General features: G+C 36.8%; 1 protein-coding gene across 2 annotated transcripts in view; it reads left to right on the forward strand.

Moving 5' to 3' along the window:
• Positions 1-21,030, forward strand: part of Sh3gl2 (SH3 domain containing GRB2 like 2, endophilin A1) — a 216,784-nt gene that overhangs the window by 137,220 nt on the left and 58,534 nt on the right. For both annotated transcript variants that reach the window (XM_071600664.1, XM_027950597.3), the window contains exon 2: positions 20,045-20,113. In XM_071600664.1, coding sequence (XP_071456765.1) covers positions 20,045-20,113 — 69 coding nt within the window. The remainder of the gene's footprint in view (positions 1-20,044; positions 20,114-21,030) is intronic.

Raw genomic sequence — 21,030 nt, forward strand, 5'->3', positions numbered from 1 at the left:
TGGAAGGGTCTTTGTCCCTAAGGGAGGGGGCTATGAGTTGGGGGGCTACATGCCGTGAAGCTCTTGACTCTCGGTTTCCTGACCTGGTAGTCTGGCACCTTGGCAACGCTGACCACAAGTACTGAGGATGTGGTTTCACAGACGGCTTGCTAGAGCAGAGCACCCTGTCCTGCAGGTGTGCCTGTCAGGCCTGTACAAGATTAGGTTTTCCTAGCACTCTGAGCTGCTCATAACTACTAGCTGTGAACCGAAAGTTATTCCAATACCACTCCTTGGTGTACCCAAAGGACTTAAAGTTAGCATACTATAGTGATGCAGCCACATCAATGTTCATACCAGTGCAATTCACAGTAGCTAATCTGCGGAAGCAACCTAGATGCCCTTCAATCGATGAATGGATTAAGAAACTGTGATATATATACACAATGGTGCATTTCTCAGCATCAAAAAAGAATAAAATTATAGCATTTGCAGAAGCTGGAGAATATCATGCTAAGCAAAGTAAACCAGTCCCTCAAAACTAATCCCAAAAAACCAAAGGCTGAATGTTCTCCCTGATAAGTGGATGCTGATCCATAACTGGGGAGGGGGGCATGGGAAAAATGGAGGAACTTTGATTGGGCAAAGGGGACGGAGGAGTATGGAGGGTGCATGGAGGCAGGAAAGATGGTGGAATGAGATGGACATCATTACCCTAAGTACATGCATGACTGCACATATGGTGTGATGCTGCATCATGTACAACCAGAGAAATGAAAAGTTGTGCTGCAGTTGTGTACAATTAATCAAAATGCATTCTCCTGTCATATATACCTAAATAAAATAAATAAATAAATAAATAAAACAATTTAGACAGGCTCAAACCATTCTCAGATGTATATATAACAGTTGTTTATTTAGCCAGTATGAAATTATCATTTAGAAGACTTTAAAACATTTAAAAACCTTAATCCCTTTAAGATTTAGTTTCCTTAAGTAATAAAACCTAACAGACATAAGAAATTATCATAAGAGCAGATCAATGGTTTAAGGAGCCATTGTTCTTTCTAAACATAAAGAATTATTAGCATCTTAACTGTTAACTTTAGGAAATAAACCTTGAATAACTTTAACTGACCATGCTGATTAGAGCTGACTAAATCACACACAGAAACTTTTTGAGATTTACCTTCCACAAATCTTTTGGAACTTACATGGACATTCTACAACTTGTTTATTCCACCATAAAAAAGACTGTTTCATCTGGAAACATTTCTTTTTCCTTCAATTTTCCATTTTGAAATATATTTCTACACCCATAACTTTCTTATATCTCTCCTTTTCAAGTTGCTGACTCTTAAATTTGCATTCTAAAATAATCATTATGAAATTTTTGAATTTAGAAAAAAATATTTCTTTTAATAAGTTTTTACAGCACTTTAATTGAAACATAGCTGAACCTTTTTTATTCTTTGCATATAGAATTACCTGTTAGAATTTTAACTCTTAGTAACCTTGCTTTTGGGTTAAGACCCAGAAACAAGCATCTCACTGTTTTCCCTCATTTATAAATTTATAAAACACTTTTAATATACTCAGATATATGTTACCTTTATGGAATTCAAAAAGCTGAGAATACCTGAATTTATACTTAGTTGATGTGTTAGTATTTTAACTTTGCCAATTAATCAGATGTCTGTTCTAATAAACACATTTATAAAGATTAATCCCATTTTCATTAAAACTAATTTACTATGCATGTTACCAATGAAAACCAAAGTATTAAACAAGTCTAGTTAACACTTTGTCAGTTATTCTTGGCATAGAAAAATCTTTAGAAGAAATGGTCATTACACTTTAAACATTTTATAGAAAGCAACACTTTGATTGGCTGACAACCTAGAAAAAATGCATGCGTTAATAATTTCAAAGGCATCTTTGCCCTTACCAATTTAAATTGACCCTTTTGGTTAAAGTTTTACTTAAGTCACATGAACTGAAGGCATTTGGATTCATTCTTTAAATTTATGAGTACTTATTCATCTGTAAGCCAGTTTTGATACCATGTACATGATAAAGGCAGAATCACGTGTAGAGATATGACATATAATACACTGGTATGCACTAGTATATGTAAAACAAACAGGAAACTAAGATTTGGTAGCTCTTTATCAGCTGTTAAATGCCTACAGGTAAGAGGCAAAAGAACTATCAATTTTAACCCTTTGTAAATTGAAGTAGAGCCTGTCACAGATTTTTACATTATGACTCAGACATGGGAAGGGCCTATGCTTTCCATTTTCCTTCCCTGTTCCTATGCCTACAAGTTTTCCTGGAGATTTCTTATATACCCCAAACTCACTGTGTGCTCAGTGAGTCAAAATAAAACAACAGTATTTTTATTTTTGGTTTCTCTTTCCCTTTTGTCCTAGGACTGTCTTCCTATAGTTTAACATGAGGGCCAGAGGTATTTGGGGATATTTCGCTGTCTTTACCCTGCCAGCCTCCTCTTTTTCTAAACTATTTTATTTAAAGGCTCAATTTCCACTCTGGATATTTTTTGCTCTTCCCCTTCCCTCTGTTCTGGGTGTGATCTTATATTTCCGAATGCTTGCTCCCCTATACCCTTTTCGAGGTTTCTTTCACTTATGTCTTAGTCACACTCACAAAATCTCCAGGATGTCCCAACCACCAAGGAAGCACTTCTTTCTTGAGAATAAATTTTCTTATCTTGGTCCATGCATGAAGTTGCCTGGTTGTTGTGTTGCTTGCTTGGGCCCTTCACCCCACTGCCCCCCGGCAAATTGCTGATGTACTTTCAATGTGGGGTCCATTGTCAGCCTTAGGAGTCACAGATTTCCTTCTGTACTCTGAGGCTGCCACATCAAGTCAGCATGATGGTTTGCTGTGAAGAGGGAGACTCCATGACCCCTGAGACAATACATCTTGTTCCATGTTGGGCACCAAATTTCTTAGAAATACCTGTGTGCTGCAAGAAATCGAATTAGCTTGGTAAGGGCAAACTGTACTTCTGCAGAAGGGCATATTACCAAACAGTCTGGCAAGCAAGCACCTCCATGGTTTTAAGCGTTGTTGTTGTTTTCATTTAGATGAATATACCATATTTTACTTAACCAATCTATTGTTGTTTTCTTAATTTGTTGGGAAAGTTTCTCTTAAATGCCCCATTACATTTCTAGTTACACTGGTATTTTTGAAATACATATTCCTCAGTATGTTTTTGTTCCTTTGACTACACTGGTGGTTAATTTTAGGTATCAACTGACTATGTTAAGGGATAATCTTATAGCCAGTGAAACATTATTTCCATTAAATCTTTGGAGTTGTTTCTGGTAGAGATTTGGCATTTGCACTAGTAGATTGCATAAGGAAGGTCCCTATGTACAATCTGGGCCCAAACCATCTTATTTCTGAGGATCCAGATAGAAAAAAAGACAGAATAAATATGAGTTTGTGTTTTCTCTTTTCTGGAGTTGAGACACCCATTTTCTCTTGTCCTTGGACATCTGAGCTCCAGATTCTTGGGTCTTTGATCTCTGAGATTTGCACCAGCTATCCCTTGGGTTCTCAGGCCTTTGGTCTTAGAGTAAGAGTACACCATCATCCTATCATTTTCTGAAGCCTTTGGACTTGGATTGGACATATTATCAACTTTCCTGGTTCTTCTGCTTCTAAACAGTGCATCATGGGACTTCTCTGTCTCCAGTGCCCTTAATAAATTCTCTATTGTATATTCTATTGTTTTTGTTTCTCTTTGAGAACTTCAACTAATAGAACAACTAATAGGAAAAACAGGACAGTGAGGCAGGGACAGCTTTGGAGAGTAGTGCACTGAGGTCTGTATGAGGATGTCAGTGGCAATGCAGGTGCCTTCTGTCTGCGTCATCCCAGATGATGTCTTACCAGGCAGATAATGAAGCTGCAAGCTGATTAAGAACCTAATGCCCTTCATTATGCATTTATACATTAGTAATTACTATTAACTATTAATAAAATATTAATAATGTACATAATGTATAATAAATAATAATTTTATTAGAATTATAGCCAATATTTACAGGATAACTGAGTTCCATGCACTAGTCAAAGCACTTTCACACACTTTTGCTTGTTTAATCTTTATAGCCATCTTATGGAATGCCTGGATCCCCAAACACAGCAATATAAGGGATATTTCAGATTGCTAAATCACAACTCACCCCTAACTAGAAAAGATTGATCAAATTTTTATATTCTCTAAAAGTCTGTACTATGAAAATTGATGATATTTTGAGAAGAGATGGAGATGAGCACCACAGAAATAAGCAGACTTTCCTGCACTGAGCATCTTTGATGCACTAATTACTGCTTCAGTGAACTCAACAAGGGAGGAAAATAGAGGTTGAAAGCAGATAAAGCACTAGAAATATAAATTTCTCACTAGTAGTTATTTTTAAATGCCCTGATTACAGAAGGGCAAGATTTTCTCAACCTTTAAAAAAGAAAAAACAAAGTTCTGATGAAGTGATGGCCTGGTTGTGTTCTTAGTGCCATTCTTAACCCTGGTCCAGTGGTGTGTAACTGAAGACTCATGTGATTTTAATAACAATAGCTAAGTATGTTCTCTCACCTAGTTTCCATGTCCACTCAGAAGCATAGTCTATGGACTTTATTTTGTAGATGAGGAATCTCAGAGCATTGAGAAAGTGGAACACCTGCCCAGGACGACATAACCAGGAATTGGCAGGATTGGTACCCAGGAAGTGTGGCTTTGGGACTTCCTCTCTTTATTTAAATTAACCTCATTCTGGTCTGTGTCTTCAGGAGAAGGCAAATGTGATTATGAAAATCTTCTAAATGAGCTTTATTAGTTTCCATTTTTAGCACAAAATATCAGTTTTTCATACATGCAACACCAACTTACAGGTTCTAAAATGTTTGTGTCTTTTATTTTCTCTGTGTTGACAAAAGCTTGTTGGAGATGGTTTTAACATCCCATTATTCAAGAGACAACATTTTCTGCATGCAATTACAAACATTCATTTTCTCTTGAAAATATTCATTGTATAATTGTAATCTGACCTTTTGGCTATGGAGTGTGCAGTGAAATGTTGGTTTACCAAAATTCTTCTGTTTGTCAAATGGCTAATTAGTATTTATACACCTTGGGTTCACTTACTATCATTGTCTAATAGGGATGCTACATATTTTCTTTATAAGCTAGCCATTTTCTTCTGCCAGTAATTTATGTCCATATCTGACTACAACAACTAGGACTAGTAGGCTGTGCCAGGGGACATGCATAGCCAGGTGCTGGAAATAGAATAACTGGTTCTTAGTTTACTACCTCAGCTTCCCTGATGTATTGTGCCCCTTTCTTTCACAAATGTCTTTTATCTAAATCATCAGTGCCAGATAATTTTGCTTCAATTGTAAAAGATAAATAACACTCTACAGTCAAAGCACTTTCAAAGTGCACCCAAAAAACAACAAAACAATGTTTTTTAGGATGCTAACACAAGCATCCTAAAAACAAATGTGTTTTTTTAATATTTCATTTGTGTTATTTCTGCAGCAAAGTTTTCATATTGCCCCTTCAAAATCTCACCTCGTGTAATTCTTATTTTTTTTTATTCATGTTCAGAGACCCTTGTAATATTTCTTGTGCCCAAGTTTTGATATTTTATGTTTTCAACAAAATATTTGAATTAATAAATTCTTTAGTTGTTTTATGCAATTGACATCATATTATTTTGCCTTTAGTACTGCCTGCAAGTTTAGTCACTCATTTTTGAAAATTTAACCAATGATTCTCTGCTTCTTTTATACATCAACTTTAAATTCACAATGATTCACTGGCATATCTGGTTGAACAGAGATGAAAGAGGTGGGAATGCTCATAAACTCCCAAATAATGTACATGAGGGATTTTCTCTGCTTGACCTTTAATAGATAAAAGCTTTGGACAAGTAATATCTGTGTTTTCCTTTATCACTCTCTCTCATTACTTCCTTTTTGCACCACCCTCTTTTAATTCTATTTGCCTGAGGATTCCTAGTAGCCACAGGACTCTTCTCAAAAACTTTTTTCCTGGATTTTCATGTCTCCCAAAATAAATCGATTTCTTTCAGCATGTTAAATGTGTCCTGCCACTGCTTCCTGGTCCTTATTTTTTTTGATGTGAAGTCTGCTATTAATCTTATTGGGAGTCCATTGTAACACAGTGAATAAACAATTTTCTCTTGATTTCCCAGAGTTTCTCTTTATATTTGGCTCTCAACATTTTGATGTGTTAGGTGTGGTTCTCTCTGAGTTCACTGAGTTTCTTGGAAGTGTAGATTAGTGTTTCTAATAACCTTGGGAAGTTTTTAGCCATTATTACTTTATTCTCCTTTCATCTCATATTTTCCTTATGAATTTCTTGGTGTTCTTGGTGGTGTGCCATATTTCTGAGATTCTGTTTATTTTTTCTTTACTCTTTTTTTTCTATTATTTGGTTTGCTTAATCTCCACTCATATATTATCAAGTAGGTTGATTCTTTCTTCTACCATTGCAAATCATTGCTAAGCCCTTCTAGTTAGTGATTGTTTTATTTCACTTATCATACTTTTTAACTTCAGAATTTTCATTTTTAAAAATGTCTTTTGTTAATATTCTCTTTGATAAAATAATCTATAAGCATGATTTTCCTTATTTCTTTTAACATATGTATACTGGCTACTTTCATGTCTTTGTCTAAGTCCATCATCTGGGCCCTGTAAAAGTAGTGTCTAGTGCCTGTTTTTTGTTTGTTTGTTTTTTCCTCTCTATGTATGGATCATATTTTCCTGGGATGGGAGTGTGTGTGTGTGTGTGTGTGTGTGTGTGTGTGTTTTTTTTGCATGTGTCATAAATTTTTTTTGTTGAAAATGGCACATTAAGATAACACAACATCTCTGGATACTGATTCCTTCTTGTGGAAGAAGTTTATTGAAGTTGTTTGATAATTTGTTTGACTTGACTGAACTAATTCTTTGAAGTCTATTTTCTTCACAGTATGTATAGCCTCTGATGTTCACTAGTCAGATTTTCTTTTTCTTCTGTGTCTGTATTAGCTTGGTTTCCTAGGAGTCCCATCCCCCACCATGTTTACCTAAACCTTTATTAATCCAATTTCTGCGTAAGCTGCCCTGGGCAGTTGGGTATGTGTGTGTGGTTTCCATAGTTAGGAAAATCTATGGTTTGTGCTGAGTTCATCCAGGTTCTAGTAGCTCAAGAGGTTCTCTCTCTGGTTTCTCCTAAGAAAGTGTAGTGTGGACTTAACAGTCTTAAAGACCATGAAAGATAAATGTGATTTTATTTTTAAGCTTGACTTCCCAGGGGTTACCCCTGAGCTAAAGTAACTTAATGTTTATTTGATCAAAGGCTGTGCTTATACCTCTTGAGTCAGTAAGACTTTTTCATTTTTCTGTTGGGTCTGTACTTGACTTAAGGCATTTTTTTTCAGGTCTCCTCTATATTCCACTCTGATTATTCCTGATTAAAAATAAAAGTGATGTGTGCCTGGGTCATGTGCTTATTAGTCTTTTGGGCCCCTAGAGGTGAGTGTGATCTCAGAAACACTCTTTGGATGTCTTGCACATTCTGTTAAATTATGGTTGTTTCACAATTTCACTTTTTGCTACTAATATGCAGCTAGCTAATTGCTTGCCACCACAATCTCCATTGTTTTTGATAATGCCCCTAGGCATGATCTTCCCCTCTTTGCATTCTAAATAAAGTCAGTCCCCTCAGGCAGTAGTGAGCTCTCCATCTTTAGGGCCAGTCTCTCATCCTTGACAGAACCTCTATCACTAAACCATTTGAAAATAGGAATAGTAGCCTACTTCTCCTAGGAACAACCCTTTAATATGAAGACAGTGGGAGGAGGAAGATGGAGTCCTTTTAGCAGCACCTGCTAGGAATTACTCTTTTGCTTTGCATGATTGAGGTTAGGGGCCAATAAGGGACATTGGCAGCTTCAATTGAAGCTGGAAAAGGATATTTCACCTTCAGATGAAACCATAGCCCTTACACTAGGAGTTGGGAGGGCAGGAGTCCCTCTGTACTTGGCCATATCTGCCCACAGTGGAGCTTCCTTTACACACAACTGGGGAAAAGGCTAGGAGCAAGTCACAGCCTCCATGGGACTTCATTCTTATCAAGATTTAGTATGTTTTATTGAAGAGAAGTTTCTCCTTTTGCTGTGGGCTTTTAGGAAGTTTTCTAGGGACTTGAAATTTTTTTTTTTTTAGTTTATTTTCAATAAACCTTACCAGTTAAATAAATGGTGGTGGTGCCAGAGGGGGTGTCTACTGATTTCACTGCCACTCTAGAAGGTCCCTCTTTTTTCCTTTATTTCCAAAACTTTTCTCCAAGTGAAGTGACATTTAGCTCACCTGGAGGACTAATCTTTCTTTGTCATTGAATGTGGTCATTATATTGTGACCTTCTAAATCTTTGTGTTCCTTGTATATAGTACTAGGAATGCTGCTTAATTGTAAACTATCAATAAGTGTATGTGAATGAATGAGTAGATGAATAAACAGGTTGGTACTATATTTTCCAAGTCATGTGTTAAGTTTTTACCCAAATGGATTGATACAAACAGTATAGGGGTTTTTGTGGCTATGGGGACGATAGGTCTAGATTCTGCTGAACCAGCCCAGTCATAGCTAGCCAGAATTGTCAAAAACAAAGGGAATGTGAAGAACTGCTACATGGTACACGAGTAAGAGAAGACAGCCCAGTAGCAGAAAAAATAATAGTAGCAATAAAAAAAATAGATACATGATGTGCAAAGGCATCTGTAGAAAAGGAATCACAGGGGTTTAGTTAACATGAAAAGTTGTTGAACCTGTCAAGAGTATGACATTCATAATATGATGCAATGTAACCCATATTTGCAAAAACAAGGCTAACATAACAAAGTATTGGGGAAAATCTGGAGGAACAGGAAATTTCCTGCCCATGATGCCATAAATTGGTAGAACTACTTTGGAGAGTGATGTTACAATATCTAAATAAGTCAAAGATACTATACATAGAACTTACGTCAGTAATTTTACTTCAAGGCACAAATTCTGGGGGATATTCTCACTTGTGCAGCGGGAAACATGGAGGCATGCTTGTTGCTGAATGTTTTTGAAAAACATAAAATACCCCTAATATATATCAGTGATGAAATGGAGAAACAAATTTTGATGTATTCTTTTAACGGATAACTATATAGTAGTTAAAATATATGACCTACTTCTACTTATAGCACAATTATAAGTTAGATATGTAATAAGTTACTGGAAGGCATGTACAGTATAACATATCATTTAACAAACAGATAATAAATCCTTGTTTATGCTGGATACTATAGCACAGGTATTAACAGATTGTGGCCTGAGGGCCAAATCTGATCCAAGAGCCACAAAAAAGAATGATATTTACATTTTTAAAGTATTGTAAAAACAACAACAACAAAATAACATGTGACGCAGACTGTATCTGACCCTCAAATCCTAAATGTTTCTGTTTGTCCCTTTACTAAACAAGTTTGCAGGCCCCTACTGTACAGCTGGGCTTGTGCCCACAGCTACATGACTCTAGTCTGGGCTTGGTGTACAGCTCCAGTGTCCCACCTCCAGCCTTTCTTCTCCAGGAGTTTGTCCTGTGCCTTGGAACTTCAGCTATTCTTGGGTGCACCCTGAAATGTCAGGAGTTAAAAAACCTCAAAGCAATCTTCAGCCAGAGGCAACATGAATCAGCTGATGAAGATTGCCATAACTTCCTGTTCATCCAAAAGCCCATGCTGAGGTGTGTCCATGTGGTACTTTACAGGGACCCCAGCCACACGGCCTAAAGTGGTGGTAACCAGCTACAGAACACACCCTACCTTGGCCTTACCTGTCCTGCCCTGTACCTTTCCTCTGCTTGCTCACACCTCAGTCCCAATAATCTGCTGTCTCTTCATATGTGTCCCAAGTTCTGCTTTGGAGAACACCAGAATAAGACAGATATGTGGGCAGGAAAAGAACAAGATTGCCTATGGGAAGAAGAGTGGTTATCCCAGAGCAGACAGGCAGAATAAAAGGGGCTTTAGTTGAATTTATTACCTGCTATTTCTTTATTTGAAAATATCTGTAACTAATATGGCAAACAGTTAGCTTTTTAAAACTTAATTTGATTTTTCTTCAAGAACCTGATGCTAATTTTGCTTAAGCTCTGGTTTCTACCTTGGCATGGTTATCATATCTTGAACAAAATTAATTTAAGAATCAAAGAAAGTTGGCTGTATTTAACTGGTAGAGGAGACGATGAACCATATAGTAATTAAATTGAAAGGGGCTTTCCTCCATTTTCATGTGCACTTCATAGTATCGCTTTCTCTTCCAGTAGTAGTAAGGTATCTAAAACTTTCTGCTCTACTGAAGAGATTCCTCTGAGATTTAAACAAGTAGAACAGGCTCTGTCTAAGTTGGGAAATATTACGTAAGAGTGGATGGTAATTCACTCGAGAGAAACACAGTTTGCAGAAAACTATAAAATAGCTTATTGGGAAAATTTCTCTTAGGTTCCAGAAAATTAAATCCCAGTAGGGGATTTTATATGCTATGTAAGGAGGAGAACCAAAACCAAAAGGAAAAAAAAATAGGAAAACAAAAGAAACCAAAACAAAAGGATAACAATTTAAAAAATGTGTTTCCTGAGGTTGCTTAGAGAACAGGATGTTTTTATTAGCAAATTTGGGTCTTGAGGTATGCAGGGCTTCTTACAGAGAGAAGCCATATGTTCTTTTGTGCATGCCAGCCTTGTGACAGTCACGACTCTGTGGTCCTGCAAATGAAAGCAAAATACGGCAGAGCCCTTATGACAGGAATGGGAGCTCCTCTCCACACAGCACCCTTCTGTGATGCTGGGCTCTCATTTGGCCAAGTGGCTTTGCACTAAATATATCTCAAATGAAGCGTTTACATCATAAATCCTGCTATGTTTCTTCCTGCTATGGTCTGAATGTATGCCCCCAAAAGCTCTAACTCCAGTGCATATTTGGAGATGTGGTCTTTGGTAGGTAATTACCAAGATGTGGTCTTTGGTAGGTAGATGACATATTGAGAATTGGTTCTTATGGTAGAATTAGTAACCTTAGGAGAAGGTAGAGCATTCTCCATACAAGCATGAAGGAAAGGTCACGTGAGAGGGTGGAGTGAACAGGCAGCTCTCTGCAATAAGAGAGTCCTCACAGAGACCCGATGTGCCAGCACCTTGATCTTGGACTTCCAGCCTCCAGAATTTTGAGAAAATACATTTTCATTATTTAAGTCACCCAGACTATGATATTATGTTTTGACAGACTGAAGTAATATACTGCCTCATTGCTCTTAGAATAAAGGGCTTTATTTAGTCTGAAAGAACTTGCACGATCTGGCTCCTGTCAGCATCTCTAGCTGCATCTTGATGACTTTCTCCCTCCCTTCTCTGAGCATCTTCTGTGCAGGCTTCTTAGAGGAACTATTCTCCCCTGATAGTCCCTAGGGTCTTTGCACATCTTCCTCACAGTGTCTTCAGTGCCTGACACATAAAAGGCATCCAGTAAACACTTCAAATGAGTAAATGGCAGAGATGAGAAGGTAGCTGCATTCTAATATGATGGTGGTTGAGGAGATGGTGTGATGGGGGAGCAAGTGTTAAAAAAAAGTCAACACATCTTCATGTATATCCACAAGGCACTAACTTAAAAAATATAAATAGAAGAAAGATCAGTGGGGTAGAGGGAAGGGAATGGAGGTGAGAAGGAAAGAGGAAGGACTTACCAAGGGGGGAAAAAGGCAACACATTGCTTTGTCTGACTGTTAAGCAATTTCTGCTCTTACCCTGATTTTTCTGCCTTGTTTTCATCATATGCTTATCAAGAGTCATGCCTACATATTTCCTTTTTAAAAGAACTTGTTTAAGGGACTGGGGTTGTGGCTCAGTGGTACAGCGCTCACCTAGCATGTGCATGGTGCTGGGTTTGATCCTCAGCACCACATATAAGAAATAAAATAAAGATATTGTGTCCAACTACAACTAAAATAATATTTTTAAAAAAGAACCTATTTAAGAAAATACTGTTGGAGTATGTGACCAGAATTGCTACTAATTACCCTGTTTTCTGTAACCACCTCTTGTCCTCCTGCTTTGCCACTGGCAGATGGGTGTTTTGTGGGGAAGAGAAATACTTTAATGCAGGGATTATTCAGGGAGTGACTTCTAAGGGGTTTGAGTAGAAAAAGGAAGTGGAAGAAAATCTGATGCAGAGTTTGGTGTCCTGTTGCACTGCCTTCTTGTCTGCTCCTATACTGCAGACCACGTGCCAGAGGTCCACTGAATTCTGGGAAGCAAAGAACAAGATCAAATCACTGCCTTCTAGCTGGTTGTGTAGTACACACCTGTAATCCCAGCAACTTGGGAGGCTGAGGTAGGAGGATCACAAGTTCAAGGCCAGTCTCAGTAACCTAGTGAGGCCCTAAGCAACTTAGTGAGACCCTAACTCAAAATAAAAAATAAAAAGGGCTGAGCATGTGGCTCAGTGGTAAAGTGTTCCTGGGTTAAATATCTGGTACAAAAAAACAAAAAAAACAGTCACTGCCTTCAAGAAACTCCAGAAAGACATTCAAACAAACCATGATGATAAATACAGTCTAACAAATACTGTGAGCCTACCATAGTTAGGCTCAGAGGCGGTGGAAGCACAGAGAGGTTTGGAAATCTTCAAAGGCAGGATAGGGTTGACATAGTAACAATAATAGTGTGTAGACAAAGGGAGGGGGCTTTAGAGTTATTATTATTGAAGGACAGTAAAACCGAACTGATATTAATTCTTATCAAAATGTTTGCTAACAATTTTTAGCAACGTAAACAGTATGGAATAGTTTAGAACATTTAAAGAAATTTTGCACAATAAATTTGCATATTGATTATAGTCAACCCAGATAGTTAATCTTTTTCTAGGAAGGAGATAGATATTTATTGGGTGTGGAATCAGGGCCCAACTTTTAGTGCTAACAAAGTCCCTGGTACATTAATTTGTGTTCTGTTTTATTGATTTCATCAATCAAAAATTATTTGTTGTCTTTTTTTAAAAAAAATATTATTTGCTCCCAAATAACCTTGATGTAAAAGGAAAAACCCCTAAATATCATAGCATTCTCTTTTCAAACCCTGCATCATTTTTTTCTTTTTTCCTCCCTCTCCTAATTTCCTACCTTTGTTGAAATCCAAGTAATATCGCAGAAGGTAGAAATTGTATCATCATTCTTCAAAGAGAAAGAACCAGCTGGATAGGGATGTGGGTATACAGAGAGGGAGAGAGTTCCATGTCACAGGATTAGCTCATGCAGTTGTGGGCATTAACCAGTCTAAATTTGTAGGGCACACCAGCGGGCGCAGGAACTCAGGCAGGAGTGGATGTGACAGTTTTGAGGCAGATACTTTTTTCTCCCTTGGAGTAACCTCAAGGTTTTGTCTTAAAGCTTTTCCTTTGATTGGATGAGACTCACCCTCATTATTAAGGATAATCTCTTTTACTTAAACTCAACTGATTGTGGATTTTAACCATAGCTATAAAACATCTCCACAGCAACACCTGCTTAGTGTTTGATTGAATAACTGGGTACTGTCACCTACCGACTGTCACAGAAATAGGCATCCAATTTTAGTTGTAAGGTGTTTTAGAACTTTGTTTTTTCTTTTCCAGTGCCACCATATCTGGTCCCATTTCATGGTTGAGGAAAAAGACCCAGGGATGTTTATAGATCGTTCTACAAAACTGGCTAGTAGAAAAGGGCGTCCTAGGAAGTTTCTCTTAACATTGAAAGTCCAAATCATCTCCTTCTTTGCTTTATCAACTCACTTATCAAGCAATAGGCTCTAGACCATTTGTTAACTAGATATGAAATCTCAATTTAATTATAAGCACCCTTTTTCCTCTTTAGGAATTCTGTTTTTTTTTTTTTTAATTCAAGGGAGTTTGTGACAACTTTCAATAGAATTTTTTAAAAACTAGTACATGATATAATTTCTGCCTCGAGTCTTGGAGTACATTTTTAACAGATATTTTAATCTGTAGTATCTTATTGCAGTGGACTATGAAAATGAAAAAAAAAATTCTGCCTACTTCCCGAGAGGAGAAACATTACAGAAATATCATCTGCTCTAGTCAATTCCCCTTTCCAATTACCCTTTATCTGATGAGGAACCAAAAGTCTGAATATTGTACACACTCAAAAATTTTTCTACAAGACAAAAACAATAAGATCACTTGCAAATGATAGTACTTATATGGTATCACTCCAGTGGGGTGCCAAGAACTCTGAATGATACCTATAAAATAAAATTTACCAACTTCCTTTGAGGGATATCTGTAAGTAATTAGCTCCATGGTTGTTGGGAAATTTCACTTTGGGGAGGTGGGGATTAGAAGGTTATTGCCTTTAACCCCATTGAGCCACACAAAGAACAATTAAAGTTACATACAAATTGATTTCTGCATTTTCTGTATGGTATTTGACAAGGAACAAGGTAGGGTGTGAACTGGGAAACAGGCCAAGCACTTAGCTCACTTGAACGCATATTAAACTTTTTAGCTCTAGATATTGGAAGATAACCAATTTATCCTGTTCAGTTTGGGGGGAGAAAATCACTGGTTGTCATGTCAGAGAAACTTTTCTAATTTTCTTCAATGTATAAATACTGCTTGGTACTGGGAAATGGTCAGAATTAGTTCAATTTAGAAAGACAAAAATGCCTTTGCTCATTTTCTAAGAAAATCTTTAATTTCTGGATAGGAAAAAATAAATTTTTTTAAAATCCATTTTCAAAACATCCTGGCATTTAAGCATTCCAATATAATGACAGCTGAGAAACACTAGTGTGAAATTCGTCTCTCATCAACTGAGGCCCCCTTCTCTTTCATATGTGGAGTACCACCATCTGGAAAATTGAGATCTATATGTAGTTAGCCCAAATGAATGTGGAATGGTTACAATGAAGATAGACATTTTTTAGGCTTGACTATAAATAAAATATCATATGTCATAGTTTATTGAATTTTCTAATTTTTTGCTTATTTATGATAAAGAGATACTATATTTAGAGGGGAGGTTACACACTTATAAAGGAGAAACAGAACCAATGCTAACTCATAATTAAACACATTCCTTTAATTTGCATGCAATTTTTATCTTAGAATACTTTATTGATAATTGTTTTTTTCTGCTGTGCATTTTAATCACTGTTAGATACTGCTATGTCAGACATTTTCAAAACACATGCAATGTCATTCCTGCTTTAGCATTTTATAATTCAGCTGAGCAAAATTCTTCAGCAATTTTGCTCCTGAAGTATTTAGTTCAAGGTAGTCTGATAGATGATGAGTCTCATTAAGAGTGCATAGGAAGTTTGATAACTTCTAGGTGGGCTGGGCACTCACAGATGATGGAAAAGGTGATATCTAGACATGTAAGACAATTGGTAGGATTCAAAGCATACAAAAAGGAAATAGGTCCAAGTATAAAGTGGTGGAAATAAATACAGTGCATTTGGTAGATGGTAAGGAAACCTGGATTTGTGTGATGAACTGTGTGAGATAAAACTGAGCAGAAACAGGGAAGTTCAGAGGTAAATAACTTTACAGATTTGGGAGTGTGGGAGTGAATTTGGTAAAGTCTATTGAATTTCACTGATGATGTCATTTTCAAGATCTTTAGTTGGAGATACTGCAGTTGGTTCTTAAAAGGGTTTAGTAAACGTAATACAATGCTGAGGAGAATCAGAGCTGCAGCTAGAGTACAGAGTGTCTTCTGCCTGGAGGTGACAGATAACTCGGGGGTGTATGAGTCATTGCTGGAAAGCAGTGCAGCATCCTTTAGGCTGGGAACAGTGGTCACTTATTTAAGATGTGTCTTGATGTTGGCTTTCTTTGACATTTTTCTTACTTGGTATAAGAGGAAAAATAGCATGAGGCAACAACTATTGCAGACTTGAAATGAAGACTATTGATGGTCAGCTGATTGTATTATTCATTTTCTCTTTTGAAAGACTATCCCAGCTATGGCACCTTTCAGTCACCATAATGGCAATATTCACAAAACTACATTGCTGTTCAGTTTCATAAATCTTTTCTGAGTACCTCTTGTGAGGAATACAATGAAGAATAAGATTTTAGGTTTGGTTGGAAGACAGTGCAAGGGAAATGTAATGGCAGATAAAAACCTCAAGCTTTTAATATTGTATTAAAGGTGCAATTGAACATCTTGAATCCTCAATTTTGGAGGTATTTTAGGTGGTACAGGAGGATTTGTAGATGATTCTGAGAGACATATGGGTTCATTTCTACTGTTTTGCCTTATCCAAATGCTTTGCCTGAAGTTTGTTCAAATAGGTGATCAATTTATCAAATGGCAAGCACTTAAGGACTACTAGATGATTCACAATATATTCAGTACTGTGGAATCTTAGGTTTAGAAACCATCTCACTGGAAAATAATAGAACAAAATAAATAGTATCAGGTAATAAAAAGAAAACTGTGGTCCTCCATATGGATTCAGGAACCCTGTATTCCTCACATGGATTCTTATGCATAAAACAAAAGAAAGTTTTGAAATGTATTAAAATAAAAGGAGGACAAGATCTTTGCCATACTCCTAAGGAATGAGTCAGTTGTTATTTAGCTCAATGTTTTATTCAGTGCCTTGATATATTTAGATCCTTTGTGACTTGGAAAAATAGCCCAGATAACAAAGTAGATGTAATTTTGAGTAATACCTTTTTCCCCTTAGGAACATAATTAGATAAGGATTTTTGTATCAACCAACCAGTCATGCCAGATCAGTATCTAACTGCTAGCATCGTTCACCTTGTTTAGTGAACTGTTTCTCTCAGAGCAAATGGCAGCTTTTATAGAGAAATGATGTTATATTCTCAGTCTCACTGTTGTGCTCCCTTTTCTTTCTCTCTTCCTCTCTTCCCACACAGTTTTTGTTTGTTTGTTTGTAAATTTTTTGTGCATGCATTTGTAAGCTAAAGCGTTAAAGCCTGTGGACTGATGAATTTGCCTCAGTGTTTCCAGTTGTCAGTTCTAACCTAATGACCACTGTGATTCCAGTTTCTCATTTGATACAGTGAGCCAGCTACTGTGGTGCTGAGTTTGTGATGGATGCAGAAAGGAGGGAATTAAAATTATTCTCCATTGAGCACTGTGGTACTGAAACTATGACACAGACCCTTGGGATTTGGATGAGGGCCATGTTTATTCCCTAGGACTGGTCAAAATGTGATTATACCAAGATAACCAGGATTCTCTAATATTTCTATACATGGTGGCATTTCTCAGCTGGCTGATTTTTTGTGTACGTTTTGCAAATAAAGTTAAATGTCCTATCCACAAGTCATGTGAGGTGTCTAACTGTAATAATAATTCTCTTTGACGAAAGTACAACTTTAGGATATAGTGAGTTTCCTGATCATGGAGACAGTTCTATAAAATGGAGATGACAATTGAAATTGTGTAGCAAATATTTATTTATTGTGAAAGTTCAACAAGATTTGATTTTCACAGCCCAAATTTAATAGTAAACCATGTACTTCAAGAACAAGATGAAAACTCAAATTGACTTCCATGCATATATGAATTTGTTGGGATGAACCCAACTATTATTCATAACTATAAAGCTCTAATAAAAAAGAATAAGATGAAGAATAATGTGAATTGAAACTGTTTTCATTGAGCATATGTGAGAGAGGAAATTAATGTGGCACAGTAAAAATTTGATCATAGGAAAATTTTGGTATTAATAACCTTTAAAGCCTCTCTCTTCTATTCCTAACTTTCTATAACTTGAACTTGTAGATCAAGTCCTGGCACTTGGAATTCCACTGGCAGATTCTAAACTGGATTCTAGTTCAGAACCTCTTCCGTCTCTCCCTTCCATTTTTTGTTTGGCAAAAATCCTTTAGGTTGCAGGTAAAAAAAAAACAACAACAACAACAAAAAACTAGCTGCTGAGCTAGATCCCATTAGTAAGATCGATGCCAGACAAATCCTGGATCTGTGAAGACCGCTTAAAGAATTGGTAATCAGCTTATTCAGGGCACAGGGGAAGAGGCTGATGTTGAATACAGGAAGTTAAGGCAGGGAATCTGTATCTGCCTATCTGGTGTTCTGATTGAACAACAGGCAGAGAAGGACAGCACTAAGGACAGCTCTTCAGTGCTGTGATGTGAATCTGAAAAATCCTGCGAGTTGATGTGGAAAAACTAAGGTTCAGGTCCTGGTTCCACCTCTGCCTAGCTAAAATGTCTATAACTGGCACGTAATTTAATTTATGCAATCCTCAGTTTGCATAAGTTTATTCTACATAGTTCTTAGGGAGCACATTAAATGGTAAATTACAAATGAAAGTATGTGTCAGTGATACAACTTAAAGATATTAATATTGTTTTCATTAACCTTTCAGTTTGAATCATAGACCTTTACCTAACCTAAGATTGAGTTGTGTTGGAGAAGAAACTAGCACTTTTCCTTAAGTGTGAAATGACAGTTAAATAAACTGATAGAAAAACCAAAATACCACAAACAATTACAAACTTTATTGGTGAGAGAAGAGAGCTACAATTTGCTCTGTACATTGTGGGTTCAGATATAGGTTCTTTTGGTTATTATGCCACATAATTTTCATAACAACTCCATGTACATAGCAGAGTAGAGGAGTCAGTTCCCGTGCTCAGCCCCTGCACTTTATTCCTTCTGTTACTATTAGGGGTAGGGGAGGGGAAGGGATGGCATCTGATATTCAGGGTGACAGAAATCCAAGTGTCAGCTTTCCCAAGAGTAATTTATTCTGAAGGTTTTCCTATGGCAGAAAGAAGGTGATAAGGGTAGAGAGAAAGTGAGGGTAAGAAAGACCTCTAGCTCCAACAATCATTTATCAGAGCTTCCTTGGCAGGAGCTGGAGTTAGATATCAGAGGCCTCTTTAGAAAGAGATGAGCCAAGCTTACTAGGATAACCCAAGTTGCTGCTGACATCACTGTTCCTTAGTCATGGTGGGGATCCTCCACAGTGACTCTCAGCCCAACAGCCAATGAAGGAAATTAAGAACAAAATTGGTTATCAGTGTGAGATAGCTATGTAATATAGTGACGTCTTAGGGAAATACTTCTAACTACCTTTACAGTTAGGATATTTTAAGGGAAAATGAAGTCCTGTGTAATTAGTATTCAACTTTCTTTCCTATCTTCAGTGAAATCAGAGTATTTTTTATTATCCTTAATTTGAATAATTATTTCAGAAAATATCAGCTTATTTTTTATGAACATGAATTACATGTGGAAATAATAATGTGCATGTATTAATTTATAAATATAAAATGTATGATAATAGGAAGTGATTGGTTGCAAAGAAATACCTTTACTATATCTTTCCATATAGTTTGCCTTCTGTATGTGAGGATGTGTAGAGAGCTACAGGGAGCTGTGAAAGATAGGTATTCAAGTCCTTTTATCTGAAGATCAAGTAGACTGATTTCTTTTTTTTTTTTTTTGTTTAATAGTTTGATAGATACTTGTGATGATCTGTTCAATAGCCCACTGAGGAATAAGTTGAAGGAGTAGCAATTTTCTACCTAGGTAGCATTTTAGAGCCATTATTGGAGGGAAATGACTATTATACAATACTGCTCCTTAGAACTTCCATAAGGAAAATATTAGTGATTAGGTATATTTGTATGATGATTTATGTAGCAGAAAGAGCACCAGCAATGAAATAGGAAGATAGAAGTTTAAAATCTTGCTTCAATACCCACAGAAGGTTGTTTTTAAACCCTCTGAAGCACAGTTTCTTACTATGAAAATGGGACTATCCACCTAATTCTGAAAATGATTGTGAGAGTGCATTAAATGATGTTTCTTTTATTTTTTGAACCTTTGATGACAAAATGATGTTTCTGAAAGTGCTTAATTATATCTTTGTAAAAGAAACTATAATAATTTTCTTGTGTTTTTTTTCCCCCTGCAGAAAGTAAGTGAGAAGGTTGGAGGAGCTGAAGGAACCAAGCTAGATGATGACTTCAAAGAGATGGAGAGGGTAAGTCCCCACCACCATGAGTTTCCTTTGCCATAAGTTTTCCACCATTAGAGGGCCAGGGGGAGCTACTCTCTACTGATATCTGAGAACACATTTCATTGTTTTAAAAGATATTTTCCTTTTGAAGTATATTCCAAAATAGGAGATTTAAAGTATCCTGTCATCCCTCAGTGCTATGCTCAGTGAAAGTGGAGTGTCATAATGCTCTACTCCTAGTAGGTCCTATCATCTCTTTTCTACATAAGGGTTATGTGGAGCTGATGGTTGAATGAGGGTAAGGTGGGAAGAAAAGTGGAGAAGGTGGAGAAGGATGTCCCAGATGTTTTGGGGAGAGGCTGAAGGCTGAGTCACTTTCTGACTGTAGAGGACTTTCTGACAGGATGGTGCCATCCAGATCCAGCAGGGTAGATGGAGAGAATGCAGTTTTTGGAGCATATCTGCCTTGGCTCCAACTCCATTTCCACTGCTTGTTGCAAAGTACATTTATTGTTCAGAGTGTGTTTATATATAACATGAGAATACTTATACCCACTTGGAAAATTTTTATTAAGGATTAAGACTAATATAATTAATTTAGGGTTCTGCCTAAAAGATCACAGGTTCTCAATAAATGGAGGTAGAGGTAATGAATAAAATGTCTCATTTCATTTTTCCTGGGGTATAAGCCATATTTTCTCTTTCACTTTTCATAGCAAGTGGTATTTAGGCTTATGACGAAGAGTGTGTATTGTGCAAATATCTTGGGTTTTCAATTGTTGATGGTGATGGATCTAGGAGTACAAATCCTGTACTTGATAAAGACTGTCCCAAGCCTGTATAATACCTGGAAACTACATTTAAGCATTATTAAGAATTTTGTTTCTGTACATTTTTATAAAAAAGCATTTTTTCTTTATATTCTGATTTGCCTGTATCAG

The sequence above is a fragment of the Marmota flaviventris genome, chromosome 13 (genome assembly GCF_047511675.1).
Source record: "Marmota flaviventris isolate mMarFla1 chromosome 13, mMarFla1.hap1, whole genome shotgun sequence".
NCBI classification, from domain to species: domain Eukaryota; kingdom Metazoa; phylum Chordata; class Mammalia; order Rodentia; family Sciuridae; genus Marmota; species Marmota flaviventris.